General features: G+C 44.7%; 1 protein-coding gene across 1 annotated transcript in view; it reads left to right on the forward strand.

Annotated features, from left to right (window-relative positions):
• The window catches only part of GPAT3 (glycerol-3-phosphate acyltransferase 3), a 195,100-nt gene that overhangs the window by 153,165 nt on the left and 16,927 nt on the right, over nucleotides 1–25,008 (forward strand). Inside the window, exons 5-9 of the mRNA XM_069743260.1 lie at nucleotides 16,165–16,254; nucleotides 16,915–17,008; nucleotides 21,772–21,887; nucleotides 23,255–23,310; nucleotides 23,875–23,960. Of these exons, the coding sequence (XP_069599361.1) occupies nucleotides 16,165–16,254; nucleotides 16,915–17,008; nucleotides 21,772–21,887; nucleotides 23,255–23,310; nucleotides 23,875–23,960 (442 nt within the window). The remainder of the gene's footprint in view (nucleotides 1–16,164; nucleotides 16,255–16,914; nucleotides 17,009–21,771; nucleotides 21,888–23,254; nucleotides 23,311–23,874; nucleotides 23,961–25,008) is intronic.

Genomic DNA, 25,008 nt, shown 5'->3' on the forward strand with positions numbered 1-25,008 from the left:
TTGGTGGTTCCTGGGTCAGGTGAAGCCATTAAGGACGACATATGGCACAGCTGTGGGGCAGGTTCCGAAAGTCGGGCGAGCTTCTGGGGGAGGGGCCTACCATATGCGATTTACCAGGCAGTTCACCTGGATTAACCTGCTGACCCCATCCGTGGGAGGTACCTAAAGGGGCCAGCTACTTAAGGATTCCTAATGGGCTACTAATGAGCAGGAACTGTTGCAGTTTGAACAGCATTGTCAGTCCTTGGAGAAGCCCCAAACAGTGAGCACCCAGCGGTGATCTAGTGGCAGTAGTCGTCCTGGAGGTGATAGAGCTGATCAAAGATCTAAGGCTGGACAATCCTCAAGCCGTAAGGATGTTACAACGGCTGAGAGGGTCCCCTGGCAATCTACGGTACCACTCACTCACTATAGGGGTAAGTGATCGCCGAGAAAGTTTACTTCGTGATGTGTGTCTCCCCTTATATATTCCCTCTCTCCATGTCTATCAGGGAAAAAAAACTGTCCTCTAAATCTAAACATAAAGAATGTGCTGAGTGTGGAGTTCCTCTCCCGGATGACCACATAAGGAAATTATGCAGACCGTGTATTCAACGTTTAATAGCAGAGGAGACACCAGACTTCACTACCAGCCTAAGGCAGATGGTCAGGCAGGTCAGGGGTTCAGCAAAATCCCTATCTCAAAATAGAGGATCTAGAGAAAGAGAGCCTAGATCCCCAAGTTCATTTGAGGACAGTGACTCAAGGGAGCTGATATCAGAGGCTTCTCATTCATCATCATCTTCTTCTTCTCCTCCTCCTCCTCCTCCTCTTCCTCTTCCTCCTCCTCCTCCCCCTCCTCCTCCTATTCCTCTTCCTCTATGATTCGGGGGGCAGCAGCTTATCTTGCTGATGCATCGGCAGATTCGGTGAAATTGGCGGCCAGATCGGCGGCACTTTCTAATTCGGCCCATAGAGCCATCTGGCTGAAATGTTGGCAGGGGGACATGCAGGCCAGATCAAAGCTGTGCAGCATTCCATGTGAAGGGGTGCACCTATTCGGTCCAGTTCTGGATGAGTTATTAGAAAAAGCGGGAGATAGTAAAAAAACGATTCCCCTACAGACGGGGCACTAACAGAAGATGGTTTGACCGTACAAGGTCAAATAGAGAAAAACCCAGATATGACGCCAATAGGAAGAAAGGTGGAGGCTACATGTTCAACTCCTTTTGGGACAACAGAAAGCTACAATGACTGCCGGACCGGGTGGGAGGCAGGCTTTTGGCCTTCGATCCGGCTTGGCTTAATATTTCCAGTAGCCCATGGGTCCTGAACATTATTAAATCAGGACTAATAAAGAACTCAGAATCACACTGCTCGGCCCAACTAGCAAAAGGAATTGCAGCCTTACAAAGGTTGGGTTGGATTATTAATTTTAAAAAATCACGTTTACAGCCTCTTAAGGGTTCAAGAGTTCCTGGGTCTCCTATTGGACTCAAGGTTGCAGGAATGCCGTCTACCAGATACAAAGGTAGAAAAAATTCAACGGCTAATACGCAGGGTTGTTAATAATCCATCGGTAACATTAAGAGGAGCGATGTCACTGTTAGGCTCACTCACATCGTGTATGCCGGCGGTTCTTTGGGCCCAGTACCACACCATAGTCCTACAGTGGGATGTATTGTGCAATACTCGTCTGTTAGAGCGCCACCTGGATAGTACCTTTTCCTTGTCTGATGTCTCTATTCAGTCCTTACGTTGGTGGTTACACACACAAAACTTACGGATCGGGGTTCCCTGGATAAACCATATATCTCGCGTCGTTACCACAGATGCTAGCCCCAGGGGATGGGGTGCACATATGGGTGATATGTGGGTCCAGGAAGTTTGGTCACATTCCGAACAAAGTTTGTTCTCTAACCTTAAAGAGTTATTGGCAGTAGAACGAGCTCTGAGTTATTTCCTTGTGTCCTTACAGGGCCATCACGTCAGGCATTCTCAGACAATCAGGTAACTGTAGCTTATATTAATCATCAGGGGGGAACCCTATCCAGATCTTTAATGGAAGTGGTGGGTAGTATCTTGCAGATAGCTGAAACTCATTTACTGTCACTCACATCTCTTCATATAAAGGGAAAACAGAACATCATGGCCGATTACCTAAGTCGCAGGAAACTCGGGCAAGGAGATTGGGTTCTCAATCAGACCATCTTCGACCAGATCACACTTCTTTGGGGGTGCCCAGATATAGACCTCTTCGCCAGCAAAGAGAACAAAAAGAGTCACCGGTTTTGCTCCCTAAACCCCAGAGACAATCCGTACGCAGTGGATGCCCTCCTAATTCCATGGCGTTTCAATATGGCCTATCCCTTTCCCCCATTGAACTTGATCCCGATTGTTCTGAGGAAGATTCGGGAGGACAGAGCTCCAGTAATCCTAATAGCGCCATTTTGGCCCAGTTGGCCGTGGTTTCCGTGGCTGAGAAAAATGTTCATTTCTCAGCCTTGGATTCTCCCAGACCTTCTCTCCCAGGGTCCAATTCTCCATCCACAAGTGTCCAATTTACATCTGACGGTGTGGAATTTGAGGGGTCATTACTAAAGAAAAGAGGATTTTCACAAGGACTAATTAATACTTTATTAAAAAGCAGGAAGAGGAAGGTCTAGAGATGGGGCTAGCTACAAGTACCCTTAGAGTCCATGTGTCAGCTTTAGGGGCATTATACAATTGTAATTTAGCTAACAATTATTGGATTACTAGATTTATCAAAGCAGCGGCTAGATCAAGACCCATGGTTAAGAAAAAACTAACCCCCTGGGACTTAAACTTGGTACTTACAGCTTTCACAGAAGTCCCCCTTTGAGCCTATAGAATCTGCTCCTATAAAAGTCCTGTCCTTAAAGACAGCTCTTTTGGTCGCTCTCACATCTGCGAGGAGAGTTAGTGACTTACAGGCCCTCTCAAGACAGCCTTCATACATTCAGTTTAGAGAAGATATGGTAGTATTAAGAACTGATCCCCTTTATCTTCCGAAGGTAGCGTCAAAGTTCCACAGACTTCAGGGAATAAATCTCCCCACTTTTTGTCCTAATCCTAAAAATCAAAAAGAACTCAAACTCCATTCATTAGATGTCAAAAGATGTTTACTTAGGTATATATCTTTAACAGACCCCTGGAAAAAAAGAGAGTTCTTTATTCATATCCTTTCAAGGAGTTAGGAAAGGGTTTAGGGTGTCCAAAAACACCTTAGGTAGATGGATTAGGGAAGCGATTTCTCTGGCTTATTCAGCAGGTGGCCTAGAAGTCCCGGAAAGCATAAGAGCTCATTCCGCTCAGGCCAGGGCCGCTTTCTGCCATGGGCAGAAAGGTCGGAGGTGTCGATTGAGGATATATGTAAGGCGGCCACATGGTCATCTCCATCTACTTTCTTTAAGCATTATAGATTAGATCTGGGTGGCTCCAACAATCTCACGTTTGGTAGAAGGGTGCTGGAAGCAGTAGTCCCTCCCTAAGACTTTTTTCTCTGTAATTCTGTCGTTAGTGCTGTCATGGCGACTGAATAAATACTCAAGCTATTTACCGGTAGTGGTGTTTTTCAGGAGCCCATGACAGCACTCCTATATTCCCTCCCTTTATGCTGACATGGCTTATCTCCACTTAATTATATAAATTTTTAAGCTTAGTCACAGGGTGAAATGTGTAAATTATTATGTGCTAATAACCAAAGAGTTCCTCTCATGCTCTGTAATACAAATGATGCGGGAGAGAGGTGCCGCCCTTTTATCTGTAGGTTTCCTGTCCCTGAAGGGCGGATCCCAGCTCTCATTATTGCTGTCATGGGCTCCTGAAAAACACCGCTACCAGTAAGTAGCTTGAGTATTTTTACACCAGCAGGCTGTCTCGCAGGCTCTCTTGGCTCTCCGCCTACTAGGCTTCTGTCCTCCGGCGCTTGCTGCGTCCGCCCACTGATGACGTCGGCAAGTGCCGGACATAGCGCTGCTATGGACTGTGGAGCGTTTCCCCCTCCCGCTTCCCCCACCCCTTAGGCCCCGGACGGATGGTGCATTCACGTCTGCGCATGCGCGCAGGCATTCAGTTTGGAACGCACGTCCATAACGGCATGCGTTCCAGCTGAATAGCGCTGCTGCAGAAGGTAGCATGGCTTCTCAGTGGCTAAAGCCATCGGAAATATGTATTTTCTGATGGCTTTAGGCGATCCCTGTGTTTTGGTCGTTCGACCCCCCCCCCCCCCCCACATGTTGAGAACCGCTGGGCTAGATCATCACATTGGAAATTACGCACAATTTTTGGTTCTAACCCAATTTGATTGTAACTGGGAAAAGCTACAGTAAAAATGCAAAAGACATTTGACATGGTGTATGTTAAAAAAAAAAAGAACATAAGGGAACAAAATGCACCTTGCGAATACAATTTTAGGGATCTCATTCATTTTGCAGGTACTGTAAAATGTTGCAGTGTTTTATTTCTCAATAAACAGAGAAAAAAAAAAGCATCATAAACACCAAGTGTGAACAAGCCCAAGTAGGAGGTGGAAAATTTCTTAAAGTCTAAAACCCAATTCTCAGAGGATTAAGAAGTCCAAACAATAAGTTCCTGCAGCTCAGGAGAAAGACATACGGTAGTTTTGGATTTTTTTTTAATATATTGCAGTGATGGAGTGGTTCTTCTAATCTAGGTTCTCTACACCTAGTTTCATATTTACCCTCCGCAGTCTTCACCTTTTATAGCATTTGCTCTGGTCATTCTTCAGCAGGTTGTGAACTACCGATTGCTCCAGTGTTTGAAAAGTGACCTCCAGTTAGCTCCAGCAGCGTAAGTTTTTGAGAGCCTAATTCTTGCTCTTAATTAAATTGAGTTTTTGTGACTTTTACTTCTGACTTCTGGTCAGTAAGAAGTTGCTTTAACAAGATGGCACAGCGGGACCTTAACAGCACCAAAAAGAGGAGCGAGTAATTATGAGACTAGTTCAGGGACCTGAGATTACTAGCACCAAGCATTTCAGAGCTGATAAAAAAATCCACACTGGAATGGAGCTTTAACAATCATGTTCTATGTAGGTATAAAGTAGCAACGCTCAAGTGCTCTCCTTTTTGCATCTCTCACATCAACCATACTTAAGGGGGTGTCAAGTCAAAATAAAACTTTCACAGGGGACGGGAAATGTAGAAAATAACAAATTCTGACATAATTAACTACCAGCATCCACTTGGATCCAGTACAGGCTATTTTGTGGTCTGCGCAGATACAGGAAGCAGTGATATCACCCCACCACCATCCACTAGACTGTTGTGGCCTGTTGGCGGCATCAGTCAGGTGACTTGAGCAGCGTTTCATTGGATGTTTTATGATGAACGGCTGCTCAAAGTTGCCTGACTGCTGCAGCCAATCACAGGCCACAGCGCGGTTCTGTGGTTGCTGGAATGGTGACTTCATGGCTTCTGGTTTCTGCACTGAACACAGAGCAGCCTGCTCTGGATTTAGGTGGGTGCAGGGAGCGGAGTATGATTAAGTTTATTTTTTTTACATATCTTGTCTTCTGGGCAAGGATTTATTTTGCCTGGACAGCCCATTTAAAGTGTATAGAACACAAATAAGGTGTGTGTATGTTGCTATCCTGCCTTACCTAGGCTTCCAGAAATAAAATGGTTGTCATTAAATTCCCCTCCCTATTGAAATGACTCTACTCTTTTTGTCCCGCTTATACTGCGAAGTTTAAGGGTATGTGCACACGTTCAGGATTTTTCGCATTTTTTTCCACTATAAAAACGTATAAAAGACGCATACATATGCATTCTATCGTTTAGAATGCATTCCGCAATTTTTGCGCACATGATGCTTTTTTCCGCGAAAAAAACGCATCGTGGAAAAAAAAGCAGCATGTTCATTAATTTTGCGGATTTTTTGCGTTTTCCCTCTAATGCATTGGGAAAGCTCCGGAAAAAACGCACAAAAAACGCGAAAAAAACGCATGCGGATTTCTGGCAGAAATGGCTGTGCTCATATCGGTCGTAAACAGGTAAGCGTTCACGGGTCCATGTGGAGGTAGACTGACTGCTCCTGCAGCGCTGATTCAGAGGAACTGGAGTATGAGGAGGAGTCAATGTGTACAGACTGGATTCCTGCTATCCTTTGAGTTGGCAGAACACGTACAGCGCCACTCTCAAGATCTGTACCCGGCTCCACAACATTTACCCAATGGGCAGTGAGGGAAAGGTATCATCCCTGTCCAAGGTTACTGGTCCACGCATCGGTGGTCAGGTGGACCTTGCTACTGACGGCGTTTAGTATTGCATGTTTAATGTTTACCTCCACATGCTTTTGCAGGGCAGGGACGGCTTGCCTGCTGAAATAAAAGCGGCTGGGCACGTTGTATTGTGGGACTGCCAATGCCATGAAGTTATGGAAGGTGTCACTCTCCACCAGCCTGAATGAGAGCATTTCAAGGGGCAGTAGATTTGCAATGCCAACATTCAGAGCCTGTGCTCCGGGGTGGTTTGCCAAGTATGGGCGCCTTTTCTCCCATGCCTGTGCTACCGATGGCTGTAGAGTGGCCTGGGAGTGTGAGGATGACAGCGAACGTGGTGCTGTGGGTGGAATTACACGGTGTCTCTGTACAACAGTGTCAGAGGTTCTTCCATGGCGATCCTGTGAGGAAGCCGAACCAGCTGTGTGTGAGCTGGAGGAATAGGTTACAACATGAGCTGAAGAGGTGGTAGGTGGTGCTGTAGGTTGGCCTAGGTCTTCAGTGTGTTTTTGTAACTCCACCACATGCTTGGTCCGCACATGTTTCCACATGTTTGTGGTATTGAGGTTGCTGACACTTTTCCCTCTTTTCACTTTCTGATTACACAGCTTGCAATTGACAAAGCAAATGTCATCTGCAACTGTGTCAAAAAAGGACCAGGCACTGCAAGTTTTGGGAGTACCCGTTTTGGAAGAGGCATGCTCCTAGTGGGTGCCGAAGTGGAGGCTACAGGCAACCCAGTCTGCCCCCTCCCTCCTTTTGGGCCATTTGGGGAATCTCTTCCTCAGAGCTGCTCCCACCACCTTCCTGTACCTCACGCCATGATGGGTCAAGGACCTCATCATCTACACTACCCTCTTCCAACAACTGCTTCTCCTGGGTAGTCTCGGCAGCACAGTATGCACCAGAAAGTGGCACCTGAGTCTCATTATCAGATGCGTACTGAGGTGTGCTGACCGTAGGCACTGGCCTCTTCAGATTCAGAGAGACAAAGTAGTTGCACATCACTGCATACTGCCTCTTCTTCCATTTCTCAAATGCTGCTTGGCTGGCCCCCTCTTTCCAAGCCAAGAGATTCAGAGAACAGAAGTAGAGATGGCTCCTCTCCAGGGCTCTGACTGCCTGGGCAATGTGGCAGGTGGTGAAGAGACAGATGGGTGCTCTTCAGTGCTCTGGACCTGAGAGGATGTGGCACTAATTGAAATCGATGCGTTAGCTGCCATCCATCTGACAACGGCTTCAATTTGTTTCTTCTGCAGCAGTGGGGTACGGCGAGCTCCTACAAAGCTGCACATAAAGGACTGTTCCCTGGTAAAACTGGGGGATGCTGAGTCACTGGTGCCCGCAGCAGGCACAGAATCCCCACGTCCTCTCCCTGCAGAAACTCCACGCCCACGTGCCTTACTCCCTGCCTTCTTCATCTTGGTAGACTGATAAAGATAGGCAAAAAAGTACTAAGGGCTTAGTGTGCTTATTCCTGAACAGCTGCTAACAGGTATAAGAAACACTAATTTTATAAAGTGTGGACTAGACTTTAATATGAGCTAATGTGGCCTACACAACTGTAAAGTGGATTGTTTGGTGAACTTTATTTAGGTTTTTTTTTTTTTTGACAAAAAAAAAAAAAAATGGATGTGCCCAAAGATGTAAAACCGATAGTATCACAAACGTTTTGTAGCTATTACAATGCAGGATGGTAACCTACAATGCAATAGATGAGGCTCCAAAAATAGGCTAATACTAATCTGGCTGTGGCTGCAGGGTACAAGGCTGCAGAAAGGCTCCTCTATCTACTCCTATATAGTGTTTTGCACGCAATCTAGCTGGATACGGATGGAAACACACTAATAGGAGAAATCAGGAAAAATGGGCAGCAGCACTAATGAAAAAAAGGACAATGTAACAGTATGAGGCAGTGATGCACGCTGAGCAGACTACAACCAGAAGTGGCTGCAGAACAGACTACAGCGTGAGCTGCACTCACACACAGAGACCTCGCAGACCACCGTGAACAGCGCTGCAAGGCTGCAGAAAAGCTCCTCTATCTACTCCTATACAGTGTTTGCACGCTATCTAGCTGGATACGGATGGAAACACACTAATAGGAGAAATCAGGAAAAATATGCAGCAGCACAAATGCTAAAAAGGACAATGTAACAGTATGAGGCAGTGACGCACGCTGAGGGAACTACAACCAGATGTGGCTGCAGAACAAACTTCAGCGTGAGCTGCACTCACACACACAGAGACCTTGCAGACAGCCGTGAACAGCGCTGTAAGGGCAAAAAAAGTTTCTCACACAGCAGTTGCTACAGTAATCTGGGTAAAGCACAATGAAGCAAATCGCTATCTCAAACTGTCCCTCAGTCAGAACCGCAGCGTCCTGTCCCTAACTGAATTCACAGCAGAGTAAACCCAAAATAGCGGTGGCGGCTTTTATAGTGCATTATGACATCATTTCAGCAGCCAATCACAGCCATGCCATTAGTTACATGCCTAACATGCATAACAGGATGTGCCCACACTTCTTAGAATTCCTCATTGGCTGAATTAAATCAAACTGGCTCATAGCATTATGGGATCTTCCGAATCCGGTATTCGATATTGCAAAAGTCTTGGAACTCAGTATCGGAACTCCAATTCCGCGAATATCAGCCGATACCCGATATTTGCAGTATCGGAATGCTCAACACTACCTCTTGAAGCTCATCAAGAGAATGCCAAGAGTGTGCAAAGCAGTAGTCCCTGGAAATGGTCTTCCAACAATCTTGAAGGAGTTCCTAGAGGTGCTTAGCACTTGTTGGCCCTTTTGCCTCCACTCTGCCATCCAGCTCACTCCAAACCATCTCAGTTGGGTTCAGGTCTGGTGACTGTGGTGGCCAGGTCATCGAGCATAGCACCAAATCACTGTCCTTCTTGGTCAGATAGCCTTTACACAGCCTGGAGGTATGTTTGGGGTCATTGTCCTGTTGAAAAATAAATAATGGTCCAACTAAACGCAAACCGGATGGAATAGAATGCGCTGCAAGATGCTGTGGTAGCCATGCTGGTTACCTTCAATTTTGAATAAATCCCCAACAGTGTCACCAGCAAAGCACCCCCACACCATCACACCTCCTCCTCCATGCTTCACGGTGGGAACAAGACATGTAGAGTCCATCCGTTCACCTTTTCTGCGTCGCACGAAGACACTGTGGTTGAAACCAAAGATCTTAAATTTGGACTCATCAGACCAAAGCACATATTTCCACAGGTCTAATGTCCATTCCTTGTGTTCTTTAGACCAAACAAGTCTCTTCTGCTTGTTGCCTGTCCTTAGCAGTGGCTTCCTAGCAGCTATTTTACTATGAAGGCCTGCTGCACAAAGTCTCCTCTTAACAGTTGTTGTAGAGATGTGTTTTCTGCTAGAACTCTGTGTTGCATTGACCTGGTCTCTAATCTGAGCTGCTGTTAACCTGCGATTTCTGAGGCTGGTGACTCGGATAAACTTATCCTCAGAAGCAGAGGTGACTTTTGGTCTTCCTTTCCTGGGGCGGTCCTCATGTGAGCCAGTTTCTTTGTAGCGCTTGATGGGTTTTGCAACTGCACTTGGGGACACTTTCAAAGTTTTCCCAATTTTTCAGACTGACTGACCTTCATTTCTTAAAGTAATGATGACCACTCGTTTTTCTTTACTTAGCTGCTTTTTTCTTGCCATAAGACAAATTCTAACAGTCTATCCAGTAGGACTGTCAGCTGTGTATCCACCAGACTTCTGCTCAACACAACTGATGGTCCCAACTCCATTTATAAGGCAAGAAATCCCACTTATTAAACCTGACTTCACACCTGTGAAGTGAAAACCATTTCCAGTGACTACCTCTTGAAGCTCAACAAGAGAATGCCAAGAGTGTGCAAAAGCAGTCATCAAAGCAAAAGGTGGCTACTTTGAAGAACCTAGAATATAAGACATGTTTTCAGCTTTCTCACACTTTAAGTATACAATTCCACATGTGATAATTCATAATTCTGATGCCTTCAGTGTGAATTTACAATTTTCAAAGTCATGAAAATACAGAGAAATCTTTAAATGAGGTGTGTCCAAACTTTTGGTCTGTGAGATATATATATATATATATATATATATATATATATATATATATATATATATATATATATATATATATATATATATATATATATATATATATATATGTACAGATATACACATATACACACACACATATATATATGTGTGCGTGTATATATATATATATGTGTGTGTGTATATGTGTATATATATATATATATATATATATATAATGTGTGTGTATGTGTATAAATGTGTGTATATGTATATATGTGTGTATATATATGTATGTATGTGTGTGTGTGTATGTATATATGTGTGTATATATATATATATATATATATATATATATATATTTCTCTAGACACAGTAATACACCTAACAGTGCAGCAGTACCATTGTATAAGAGTGGTAATACAATAAGTCGTGTAGCAGTACCAACATACGTTAACGAATATTCAAAGACTGATATTATATGGCACTGGGATGAGAGAGGAAGGCAAAGGCATACATTCCCCTTCCTTTTAATTTGGTCGTCCCTGACCAAGTACCGCGGAAACCTTTATTTTTACAACTTATACTCCATTCAGGGAGGCAATATGAGGAAGTCTTAATGTTAATAAGGGTTACTCACGGTGAGTAAATTCCACAAAAATGGCGCAGCACAGTCTGTGTTGCAAGAACATAATTCCTGGTTTGCAGTCCTCCAAGTGCAGTTCATCAATATGCAATCTCATTCAGTGAGTAAACACAGAAATGTACAGCATGACCCGTGCATGGGGTCTGTAGTCCTTGGGGATGAACTCCCCCTTCCCGTGAGGAGAGTACTTATTCACAGATGAGTAGACCTATGCATTAGGTCAACAGTCATTAAGAAGGAAGGCGTCCCCTCCCTTCATATTGAGCATTGCCCTTTAATGCTGGGAGCATTGCCCTTTAATGCTGGGTGCATTGCCTGTCCTGTTGCCGCGCAGTCACACATAAGTCTGGGCTCAGTCGCAGGGCAAGTTCCTGCTTTACAGCAGAAAGGGCACAACCTGCGTAACAAAAACACACAAAAAAGAAAAACAAAAAATGCAGTGATTATTCACTTAGGCAGTCTGGCTACTGTACCCGTTTCTTAGGGGTTCAGGGCTCCATCGCCCGCAGGTATGCAGAATAGTCCTTTTTTTTTTTTTCTTTTTTTTTTTTATGCAGGTGCAACGTTCACAACTTTTTCTATTAGCAGCAAAGTTAAGGTAAATCAGCGGCGCACATCCAGGACCGTTGCACTGGTAGCTTAATCCCATGCCCTATTTTGGGCCGAAGATGACTCTTCAGCCACAGAGGTCATGGTTTGCCACGGAGATGTAGTGACCCGGGTGGTGGATGTTGCCGTCTCCTGCTCAGGGCCCGGAAAAAGTCCCAGGTGATCCTCGCTGCAAAGGGTGACCGCGACCGCATAATATCCCCGGGGACAGTCCTCCTTGAATAACGACACCCGATCCCCTTCCTGTAGTGGTTTGCCAAACTTGAATGATGCCACGTTAACATAAACCTCGGTGTCAGTCCCTTCTTCCTGGATGAAACCGTACCCCCACTCTGTCTTTGTAGACCAACCAACCTCGGGTATGTCAGCCAACCAAGGTGCCCCGGGTTGTCGCAACTCAGCCCAAACCTCCTTCTCCCTCTGTTTCTTTCGCTTGATCACATCTTCCACCCAGGCAGCCTTACTGGGAGTCGGAAAAGGGCCCTCCGCCAGTTGAGATAAATGGGCGGCACCCAGGGACATGGCCACAACGGAGACTGTACAGGCCTCTACGAGACAGGGATGGTGTACAGATTTCCCAGCGGTGAATCATAGCCGGGGGGGGGGGGCGTGGGTGGGACCATTCTTCCGGGGTCAGGAACTGAGGAGCACTCACCCGCACATCGACCGCTTCCATCCCATGTATGCCGGATCGTTTCCCTTGTGCCTCTGTGCATTCATCTTGCGCATGATATAGTTTCGGCTCAGGTACAGCTTCCCGCTGTGGTTCCTCCTGGGCGGCTGTCACATCCAGTCCACGTTGAACTAACCGCGTTGACTCCAGATGATGAATCGTCTCTGTCTAACATCGCGTCGCTGACTCCGTTTGCTGTTCTGACTGCAGAGGATGTCGAAGCACTGGCTCCGCCCTCGAAGGCTCCGGTCCCCGGGATACCAACAACGCCGAGAGCTGGTAAGTGGAGCACTCAGTGAGTTCTTTCCATGACTTGCCAGACTGGGTCTTTTCGGCCTCCTGCCACCATCTCCACTCTATTCCGCCTACGCATGGGCAGTGACTGATACATGAGTGCTCCATCGCTGCCTGTCCAGATGCACATGACGGGACTGCGCAACTGCACTCAGGGTCTTCTCCTGAGCCCCATTCATTTTCAGGTGGGCACGCCTCCGTCCCTTCCGCCCTTTTTGCTGGCATCCAGTGTGAGTGGGCAGGTCCTTCTTCTCTTCATTCGCACCCACCAGGGACAGACCGGGGAATATCAACAGGTAGATTTTGGCACAAATACCGTACTGCTATGCCCACGAAGGGAGTGGTCCATGTCATCTCCTCCTTTAACGCCATTTCCCTCCATCTTCGTGGCTGCCATCTTGGCCACTACAGTGTCAGTCTCTTTCACAATATAAGACAAGTCCAGTTTGTTAGTTACTAACTGCATTTCAAAAGCATCCTCAAAATCTTCATCACTGTACTCTCTCGGGTCACAACAGTGGCACTCAAATCAGCATAATCTTCTACATGGTAATAGGTCACGCTTGAGGATGTACAGGGTTAAATCACTTGAGGATATGCAGGGTTAAATCTCCTCACTGCAGGGAATGAGCTGTGCTGTCTGAGATGAGTTAGTAGCAGCAGGGGGGGGGCGGGGGAGCTGAGCAGAGCCATGAAGCCTGGTGTACCTTGTCTGGAACCATCGGTGCTGTCACCCAAGTTGCAGGGAGGTAAACTTAGTTCTCTTGACAGACCATTCAACTTGAGACCGGGAGGCGTGGAGAATGTAAAAGGGCGACAGTGTGCGGGAACAGTCAGAGTGGCGGTGGGAAGCTGTAGTGCGCGGAGGTCTTCTCTGAGTCCTCCCTTGCTTTATAGTCAGAACAAAGAAGGCCCAAGCCCGAGGGGCCCACAGAAGCTTACCAGAGACGAAAGGCAGACACACCTCCCGGTATCCCTGACAGTTCCGACTCCTGTAACACCTCTTAGCATGAGTGATTCCTGTTCATGACCCGACCGCAGGGGGCATACCTCGAGATGGGGCAACCAGGCCGCAGACCGAATACAGCTGCCTGATATATCTGCTCCCGCATACTTCAGCGCTGTGCTGGTGCTTAAAAGAAAGGACTGTCGCCTCTCCAGCGGTTCCCCCCCTTGGAACCAGGACCCACGACCGGACATCTCAGGACCACCGACGACATCAGGACCCAGGACCTCTTCCGGACAAGGACGACTCCGGATCCTGCAAGTGTTCAAGCTGGGACGTCACCACCATCGTCGCAAAGACTGTTCCTCATCTACGTCAGGACGATACATTTTGATACCTTTGAACTCTCGTCTACTCAATTCCACCACTGTTGCCCTTAAGTTTACCAATTATAACTTGTTCATCCTCCCCTCCATTTATCCTTTCCCTGTATGGAGTAACTCTGTTACATTAAATCCCTCTGTTAACCCTTGTTCTTCCTCCGACTGTTACTGCATCCTGTTACCTGGTTCAACGTTACAGAGGCTACAGAGCAGTGCTGGGAACAAAAAGGTGACCAACGCATTTCAAAGGATCACATCCTTCTTCCTCAGTAATTATTATTTGGTATATTATATAAATGATTAAAAAAATAAAAAAAGCCTGGTTTAAATAATAAATATTTAGTAATTATGTATAATCAATGCCTCGCCACCAATATTAATTAGCAGTGATAGCCATAGTGTTGCTCTCCTCCAGCATAAAATTAGAGGTATAAGTCCAGGTATATGTCAAAAATTTGTATATACGGTAGATGTAATCCATCTTTCCATCCCCAATCAGTCATAATATTAAAACCACTGAAAGGTGAAGTGAATATCTTTGATTATAATAGATGGTAGATATCATCTAGATACTAAAAGATAGTAGATAATTATCTGCTATGTACAATAGCTCCTAACACAGTGGTGGGATATATTAGACCCACAAGTGAATTGTTAGTTCTGTTAGTTCTCATAGCTGATTTGTTGGAAAGACCAGGATAAGAATGGGTATTTGACCTAATTCTAATGGCTAAACAATGGGGTCAGAGCTTCTCCAAAATGATGATGCTTTATGTGTTGGTTACAGTTTGCAATGGTTAGTACTGCCGAAGGTGGTCAAAAATGGTCATCCACAGGGCCTCAGTACCCCTTCAGTAGTCTTTTGGATCATAACTGCTTTACCGGCACAAGGGGGACCAATGCAATTTTATGACGGAAACTATGTCCAAAAATGCTATTAACCTGCATAAATGGCATTAATCTAAAGATCAATAACATTCAAAACCGATGCAGCCGTCATTCTTCTACCTGGAAGAAATTATCCTTATTCCTCCTGCCAGCCTCCAACTTTCAGTTATGGAGGCACGGATTCAGTCACCGCTCAGTACAGTGCGAGATGAAGCTGTTGCCACGCATCGGCACTGACTGACAGCCGGCTTTAGTGTTTCACTACAGAGTGGGCTGTCAGTCAGTGCCAGGGCATGGCTACAGCCGCTGCCCACTATGCATTTTACTCAGCGTTGCCTGAAGCCGCATTGGCCATGCTTCCATAACTGAAAGCCTGAGGTTTCCGGGAAGAATAAAGTTAATTTCCTCCTGACAGCTGGCCTTTTAGTGCTGCAGCCGAATGGCTTCAGAATGTTATAAACCTGCAGATTATCTTATATCTGCATGTTAATACCATTTTTTATGATCCGTTCCTTTTAATGTTTTGTTTTATTAAAGCATTCCACTTAGAATCTTTATGCAATGTTTTCTGATTTGTCTGTTTAAAAAAAAAAAAAATAAAAGTTGTTTACAGCCCTGCTTTCCCTACTGTAACCTTTGGAAGTATTGTGATACCTTTCCATGAACAGTGAAAGTCAGTCCTCCTCCCCATTACCCACGATAGACAGTGCTCCATAGCGATTGCTAGTGGCATTCACAGCAGACATTTCCTCTCAAGATCATAAGGCAATAGCTTCATGTTAAAGGGTTTCTGTCAGTAGGATCAACCCAGCTAAGCTTTCTACATGGGCATGCAGGTCATAGGAAGCTGAATAAAATGATACCTTAATCTTCTATCTGATGTCTTATTTAATAGAAATCCACATTTTTCTTAATACGTAAATGAGCTGTTAAGATTTTTGGTACAGTCCTAGATCTTCCTGAGAATCTGTCTCCCTGATTTTAATGTCAAATGAAAGGAGGTGTTACCAGTGTGAGACAAGTAGATCAAGAGAGCAGAATGTCAGTCTTTACATGTCTCACACTGGTAATGTCCCCTTTTCTATAAAATAATCTCTGGAGGCAGATTCTCATGCATGTGTCCAGCCCATAGCCCTGAACAGCTCATTTACGTAAAAGAAAAAATTTGGTTTTCTCTGGAACAAGACATCGGATCACCAATATCAAGGAATCATTTTATTCAGCTTCTTATGACCTACGTGCCCATATAGTTGACTTGGGAGGGTTGATCCTACAGACATTCCCTTTAATGGACAGGTCTGATATTTTAGCAATGTTCAGAAAGTGTAGGAAACTGTATGTTTCAATAAATTAATCATTTGCGTTTTTTTTCACTATTAATCCATGGATTTAATTATTTTTTTGCATCATTATTACAGGGTGAAAAACTGGTTCAGTGAGAAGGTCCATATTGTCTGCTGTCGAATTTGTGGCCGAGCACTCTCCAGTGCCATTCAGTACCATAATAAGTAAGTTGAAATTTCATAAACTTCTATCTCTATGTAAAATCTTATTTTATCCCATAACCTGATTTGTGTTTTTTATTTATTTTTGATAAATCCGTCATTTGCATGAGATATTTACCCCTTCAGTACTTCTCCTGCAGCTGTCTTATGCCGGGTAAGGATCTGATTAAAAACGCTACCTCTCTAGAGAAGACATCATGTCTGTGCATTCCAGGAGTATTCGCTAATTTTGGTGTGCACTGTTTCAGGCTTTTAATATACTCCACAACTCTGGCCACTCCAGAGGTTTACACCAGCAGGCAGAAGCGAAGTCTGCGCCACCCGGATGTCAGCATGACCACTGAAACCTGTGATTGTCTGCAGGCATCAGGTGACTAGAAGAGCGCATGATTGGATGCTTTTCAAGTCATTTGACTGCTGCATTCGTTCACATGCGGACAGCCATTTTAGTGATAAATACACATTTGTCTTTACAATTGTGACCATGCACAAAAAATGGTGACGTACAATGATCTCATAATTGTTACTATTTTTGGCTAATCTGTTGTGTGTGTTCAAACAACTTTATCCAGTGAATGTATTATAAAGCCACTCATCCATGCATCTTCTGAAGTATATGCAATTTAAATATCATTATTTTTTCTTGTCCTTTTATTTTCACAGAGAAAACAGACCCAAGAAGGGAGGAATTTGTGTGGCCAATCACACATCTCCAATTGATATCATTATTTTAGCTAATGATGGCTGTTATGCGATGGTGAGTACAAAACCGTATGTATTAATTTAAAGTCAACCTGTCATCTTAATGTCTCCCAACTATGTAGCGCGAATGCTATGTGCTTTTACTGTAAATTGCAATTTTACTTCACTTATGCAGCCCAGCATACCTCTAAAATATGACTGCTCTGATGGCCAGGCTTGAAGCGGTCTCGGTCTCTTCTGCAGCTTTTTATAACCTAGACCCAATAGGGACGATTCCTCAAAGCATTTACACTAAAAAACTGGCATAAAAGCTTACTTTAGCCATTTTTTTATCCAGTTTGACTCCTCTGCTGAAATAAACAGAGGTGAGACATGGCCAAGCCAGATCGGGCAAATTTGTCAAAAATGACGGCGATTTGTACTCCAGAAATGCTATTTCAGTTCTTGACTGGAGTAGCATTTCTGGTACAATGCATAGTGGATAACATGGTACCAAGATGCATATCTTTCCTGGTACAATGCATGGAAGCCACACTGCTTACTAAAGGTGCTGAATTCATTAAGTGGTGTGTGTCACCTCCTACTTCAGTAAGACTGGTATAGCGTGATTATGCCAGTCTTAATGGATCAGCTTACTTGCCTTTATTGATGTGAATTCACATTATGCTGTCTATCTAGCATCCTCTGCTACACCTCACAGATCAGTTCATACGCGTTTCACACTCAGCTGTTCAAGGCAGTGACACAATTACTGCAGTCCAGTCTTGAGTTGGTACGGAGAGTGCGAGGTAAGCGGTAAGATGTGAATGCCGTAAGGGACGTCCTTTATGCTGAGATTTCAGCCTGTGGCGCCCTGCACATGTGCTTAGTAAATTTGGCGCTTCTTACTCCAGTGCTAAACATGCATAAAGAGAGACTTGTCAGTCTAGATGACAGGGCGGGGAGATGTTGGTGGGACATGACTGTGTCTTCCTTGTCACCTCATCCTAGGCTCCGTTTTCAACTATGTTTATGTTGAACTAGATGGTGGCCCGATTCTAACGCATCGGGTATTTTAGAATATGTATGTAGTTTATTTATGAAGTTTTCAGAATAATGCAATTTATACACAGGATTCGGCCATCCGGGCGCGACCAATTAGCAAAGCGTGGTTCAAATTCAGCGCCAATTCGCGGCTGGACTGCGCCTGTCGCTGATTGGTCATGCCCGGCCGACCGCGAACAATCATTGAATCCAGGGCTGGCTCCTGGTTTTTGAGGACCCTGGGCGAAAGTCTCAGTGGGCCCCCCTCTTTAACACATACCACGATTCATGATACACAGATACAGCCGAGAAATATACCACAGCCCACGTAGCCTATAGCACAGCCCGCGTAGCCTATAGCACAGCCCGCGTAGCCTATAGCACAGCCCGCGTAGCCTATAGCACAGCCCGCGTAGCCTATAGCACAGCTCACGCAGTATATAGCACAGCCCACGTAGTATATAGGAATGTGGGCTTCATATCCCTGTTAAAAAAAAGAAAAGAATTAAAATAAAAATAGTTATATACTCACCTTCCGGCGGCCCCTGGATCCAGGCGAGGCGTTTAGCAATGCTCCTCGCAACGCTTCGGTCCCAACAATGCATTGCGGTCTCGCGAGACCGCTACATCATCATCTCGCGAGACTGCATTGCATGGCCCGGAGCGTCGCGAGGAGCGGGAGAGGCGCCGGAAGGTGAGTATATAATGATTTTTTAAAATTATTTTTAACATTAGATCTTTATACTATTGATGCTACATAGGCAGCATCAATAGTAAAAAGTTGGCCACACAGAGTTAATAGCAGCATTAACGAACTGCGTTACACCGCGGCATAACGTGGTGTAACGCAGCCATTAACCCTGTATGGAGCGGGCGCTGACTGCGGGGACTAAGGAGCGAATTCACGGCCGGACTGTGCCCGACGCGGGATTTCCGTGACAGACAGACAAACAGACGAAAGTGCCCCTTAGGCTTCTTTCACACTTCCGTTTTCCAAATCTGCACAGGATCCATGAAGGCGTTGAAATGACGGATCCTGTGCAGATTGTGGAAAACGTGTGCACTGGGCCCGTCTTTCTGACGGACCCGTCGAGCCTATGTGCACCTGTTGTGTATGCGTCTTCGCAGTGGTTTTACGCTGCGAAAACGCATACACAACACAAACCAGGTAAAAAAAAAATTTGCGGTATTCTCACCTACCAGTGTTCCCACGCAGCGTCAATGATGTTCTCGGCAGCTAGCGTTACTTCCGAGATTTCGCAATGTATTACTAGGAAGTAACACTAGCTGCCGCGAACATCATTGATACTGCGCGGGAACGCTGGTAGGTGAGAATATGGCTTTTTTTTTTTTTTATTATTATTTTTAACATTATATCTTGTTAGTATTGATAATGCATAGGCAGCATCAATAGTAAAAAGAGAAAGAGAGCGAGAGAGAATTTCTCTGACGGGAAATTCTTCCACGCATGCTCTCTTTGAAAAGGCGGGACCCATCGCTGGATTCCTGCTTTTCACAGGCAGCGACGCATCCTGCGCCCATAGACTACTATTGTAGCCAGTGACGGGCAGCGCAGGATGTGTCGCCGAGTGACTTTCGGACGTGCAAAAAAAATGTTCCTCTGAACGTTTTCTCTGCCCGACGGACTGTTTTTTTATGCAGGATCCAGTGAAAGAACGATGAAACGGATGGCCATCCCTCACAATCTGTCGCTAATGCAAGTCTATGAGAAAATGCAGGATCCTGCAAATTTTTTTGCAGGATCCTGCATTCTCAAAAAAACGACGGCTTGTGACGGGAGCTGAAAGATGGAAGTGTGATACAGGCCTTAGGCTACTTTCACACTTGCGTCGTTTGCTGTCCGTCGCAACGCATCGTTTTGGGAAAAAAATGCATCCTGCAAATGTGCCCGCAGGATGCGTTTTTTCCCCATAGACATGTATTGCCGACGGATCGCGACGGATGGCAATCCGTCGCGTCCGTCGTGCACTGTATGCGTCGTGTTTTGGCGGACCGTCGTCAGGAAAAAACGTTCAAGGGAACGTTTTTTTTTTCGTACGTCGAGTCCGCCATTTCCTAGCGCGCATGCGCTGCCGGAACTCTGCCCCCTCCTCCCCAGGACTTTACAATGGGCAGCGGATGCGTTGAAAAACAGCATCCGCTGCCCACGTTGTGCCGAAATTTCACAACGTCCATCGGCACGTCGCGCCGACGCTTAGCGACGGCCGCGTACCGACGCAAGTGTGAAATAGGCCTTAGACGATTATATATATACTGTAGATAGGCCGCAGTGAAATACACTGTAATGAGCAAGTCGTGTGTTCTTAATTCATGTTGCTTGTGATTCAATAAGTAAGTCTCTGACCTGGGCATAAAGGCTTGTTCACACAAGCATTCTTTATTTGCTTGCATTTTTTTCGTTATGGAAAAAAATGCAGTGATTTAGAGTTGCAGTAAAATAAATGAGATTTCCAAAATCTTGTTCACAGGGTTTGTTTTTCTCCTTGCATTTTTTGAGCTGTAGTTTATTTTTATTTTTTTTAAATCACAGTATGTCAATTCTGTCAGCATTTTTATGCATTTTTTTATTCCGTAATTTGAATGCATAAAAAGCACATGTAATATACTCAGTGCTAGCCGGGATTCCGAATACATATCAACAAAATCTGGGAAAGAATACTAGTGTATATGGTAATAACCCAGATTATATTTATAATCGCTCCAAAAACTAGATACAAAAAAAGGAGGAGGACCAGGAGCATATAGTAAAGGTGTATATAAGAAAATCTTTATTAATATTAATACAAAATGTATTTGTGAATGAACTTAGCCTTACACTACTACTGTTCGCTTCACCAAAAGTGCCACTTACATTTCCATCTGATTCTTTTGAGCAGAAACATTGCAATAGGACATGACATGACCATGATAAAGGGTTAATGGGGACCTCAGAAAGCTTAAAGGGAACCTGTCACCCCGTTTTTTGAGATTGAGATATAAATACTGTTAAATAGGGCCTGCGCTGTGCGTTACTATAGTGTATGTAGTGTACCCTGATTCCCCACCTATGCTGAGAAATACATTACCAAAGTAGCCGTTTTCGCCTGTCAATCAGGCTGGTCTGGTCAGGTGGGCGTGGTGACATCGCTCTTTTCTTCCTCAGCTTTCCGTTGGTGGCGTAGTGGTGTGCGCATGTCGCAGTGACGAATCCACTGCGCGCACGTGAAGAAGCAGCGCGCGATCTGCCATTTTCCTGAAGCCCCGTGCAGCAGAGCACTCCATCTGCGCACGCGCGGCCCCAGGAAGATGGCCGCCCCCACCGATGACAGGGGGTAATAGCGCAGATCGCGCGCTGCTTCTTCACGTGCGCGCAGTGGATTCGTCACTGCGACATGCGCACACCACTACGCCACCAACGGAAAGCTGGGGAAGAAGAGAGCGATGTCACCACGCCCACCTGACCAGACCAGCCTGATTGACAGGCGAAAACGGCGACTTTGGTAATGTATTTCTCAGCATAGGTGGGGAATCAGGGTACACTACATACACTATAGTAACGCACAGCGCAGGCCCTATTTAACAGTATTTATATCTCAATCTGAAAAAACGGGGTGACAGGTTACCTTTAAAGGGTCCTCGTGAGAACCAGTTTGTGATGGTCATAGCATTGACACATTGTGTAATGTGTTTTTTTTTTTTTCTTCCTTTTTACTTGGAAATTTAGCTTTTCAAGACATTTAAATTGTTGGCAAAAATATTTGGGAAGTTACTGTCACATTGTATGTGCTTATTCAGGTTGGACAGGTTCATGGAGGACTTATGGGTGTTATTCAGAGAGCCATGGCAAGGGCATGTCCACATGTGTGGTTTGAACGTTCTGAGATGCGTGATCGCCACCTGGTGACAAAAAGGTATATTGCAGTGTTTTGTTTTGTGTTTTTTTTTTTTTTTATTTACTAGCCTAACACTAGTGCATACCAGTAATCTTAAAATTATTAAAAATCATTTTACCTCGAAGGAGAATGTCAAAAATTTTCGGAATGGGCTAATAAAAATAGAAATCCTAGAAAACAACACATTATTATTGTATTTGTCACTGGTAGCACAGGAAAGGTGCTCTTAGAGTATGATGTCACAAAAAGGTTATTGTATTAATGTAGTAACACCTAAAAAAAACTTCACACAGTTAAACTGCCCCAAAATAAAAAGTTAATGCATTATTTTGGCTTCCTAGTAAATTGGGTCAAATTTAAAACTAAGAAATTTTTTTTTTTTTTGCAGAATTCGCAATTTTTGATTCCATTAAAAAGTCATTTTAATTTTTATTTCATAAATCAATAGTGCATGCTTTGCACAGGTTTCCTGCCACGCTCCAAAGACAACCTGATATCTAGATTGTGAGCCCCAATGGGGACAGTGATGATGTCTGAAAAGTGCTGTGGAATTAATGGCGCTATGTAAGGGAGTATAATAAATATCCACAAAAGTCAAAAAGACTGTTTGGACAGCACAAGATGTTCATGCTTCCCTGTTTCAGGCTGATTTGCTTTGTCCAACGATCAGAACCAGACGTTAGATAAAAGATAATTAAGTTAGACTCAATGTTTTGACTTATTATCAAACCAATTTATGATCATTTTTATATTATTATTATTATTATTATTATTATTATTATTATTATTATCTTACATTGAACCCCTTATTTTTTTCACAACAAGGGCATATTAATACATACTGTGTGGTGTCTAGGTGTATTGAGCAGGCTCAGGATGTGAGCCTGCTCCATACTGGGAAGGTGTCTCCTGCTTAACTCTACACCAGTGGTCCCCAACTCCAGGCCTCGAGGGCCGCCAACAGTGCAGGTTTTCAGGATTTCCTTAGTATTGCACAGGGGTTGGAATCATCACCTGTGCAGATGATCACATTACCACCGATGCAATACTTAAGAAATCCTGAAAACCTGCACTGTTGGCGGCCCTCGAGGCCTGGAGTTGGGGACCCCTGCTCTACACATACCACTGTCAATGTCTGATAGCTGCATTTAGTCCTCCCACTCAAAACTATGGGAGAAGTATAGAAACATATGCAGTAATACTTGGCTATTGTTTTATGTCTCTGGTTATGAAATCCTCCTGGAATTACTAATCCTAAAATCAAATGTCATTTTAATTTCTCATGTTTCAGTTCTACCTTTTGATTTCCTACACTATTGTTATGTTGCATAGTTCAGTCAATCGTCTACTGACTGCTTAGTTCCCTGCACTTACTCTTTATACAGGTTGCGAGAACATGTGTTTGATAAGGAAAAACTGCCCATTTTGATATTCCCAGAAGGTAAGATTGACAGCTTGGTTTTAAGTATTTTTATCTCAGATGATTCTGCAGTTTGAATCACAGTGATTGAGTGATCTCCCTTCAAAGACACAGTCAGAAACCAAAGGTTATTAAAATACGCTAGTAGCACTTGGTGGGCTCTGCTTTATTCAAGGTTATTCCCGTTCCTTCTGATCCAACTACAGAGGAAGCAATCGTAAAGACACGGAGAACCATTGGTATTAGCAGTATTATCTACAGAGTGCATGCTGGGGCTGTGCAGAGGGGGAAGTCTGTGAGATACAGCGTCTGCCAATAGCTGCCACCCACGGGGCACTGCGTCTGCTAATTCTGGACCAGACAGCTATTATTATTCTTTTGTGTGAAAGCCAGAAAGGGTACAGACGACTATACCAGAGTTAAAAAAAAAAAAAAAAAATTAAAAAATGAATGATCATAAATTTGTAATGTAATTTGCAACTTCCATTTGTTTTAGAATAAGAGATGACTATAGAAACACTCTCATTGTAGTAACTGATGTCATCAGACTTCATTTTAACCCCATTTCTTACGTCGCTGATGCAGGAACCTGTATAAATAACACATCTGTTATGATGTTCAAAAAAGGAAGTTTTGAAATTGGTGGGACCATATATCCTGTGGCAATAAAGGTAAGCAATTGGAGACTTTTTAAGAGGCTAGGCCCCTTCACATTAAGCGGCGCTGCAGCGATACCGACAACGATCCGGATCGCTGCAGCGTCGCTGTTTGGTCGCTGGAGAGCTGTCACACAGACAGCTCTCCAGCGGCCAACGATCCCGAAGTCCCCGGGTAACCAGGGTAAACATCGGGTAACTAAGCGCAGGGCCGCGCTTAGTAACCCGATGTTTACCCTGGTTACCAGCGTAAAAGTAAAAAAAACCAAACACTACATACTTACCTACTGCTGTCTGTCCCCGGCGCTGTGCTCTGCACTCCTCCTGTACTGGCTGTGAGCACAGCGGCCGGAAAGCAGAGCGGTGACGTCACCGCTCTGCTTTCCGGCTGACCGACGCTCACAGCCAGTGCAGGAGGAGTGCAGAGCACAGCGCCGGGGACAGACAGCGGTAGGTAAGTATGTAGTGTTTTTTTTTTTTTTTACTTTTACGCTGGTAACCAGGGTAAACATCGGGTTACTAAGCGCGGCCCTGCGCTTAGTTACCCGATGTTTACCCTGGTTACCAGTGAAGACATCGCTGGATCGGTGTCACACACGCCGATTCAGCGATGTCCACGGGAGTCCAGCGACGAAATAAAGTTCTGGACTTTGTTCAGCGACCAACGATCTCCCAGCAGGGGCCTGATCGTTGGTCGCTGTAACACATATCGATTTCCTTAACGATATCGTTGCTACGTCACAAAAAGCAACGATATCGTTAACAATATCGTTATGTGTGAAGGTACCTTTACCCTCTACTGTACAATCATATTTCAATGTTCCTAATCTGACTAATGAAATAAATTGCGTATTTACCTCCCAGTCCAGTGCTGCTATCCACTCAGAACGCGATGTCCCCCAACGATCTTGTGACATTGTTTCACGTGAGCCCTGCAGCCTGTCAGCAGTCACTGATGAGTGTCAGCCAATATCATGCTTAATGTGATAGGCCCATATGCGAGTAACCACAAAGGGCCCAATGTGCTGGATTGTTACCATTCTCACAGTGACCGTCACACATA

Source organism: Ranitomeya imitator, chromosome 1 (assembly GCF_032444005.1).
Source record: "Ranitomeya imitator isolate aRanImi1 chromosome 1, aRanImi1.pri, whole genome shotgun sequence".
Classification (NCBI taxonomy): Eukaryota; Metazoa; Chordata; class Amphibia; order Anura; family Dendrobatidae; genus Ranitomeya; species Ranitomeya imitator.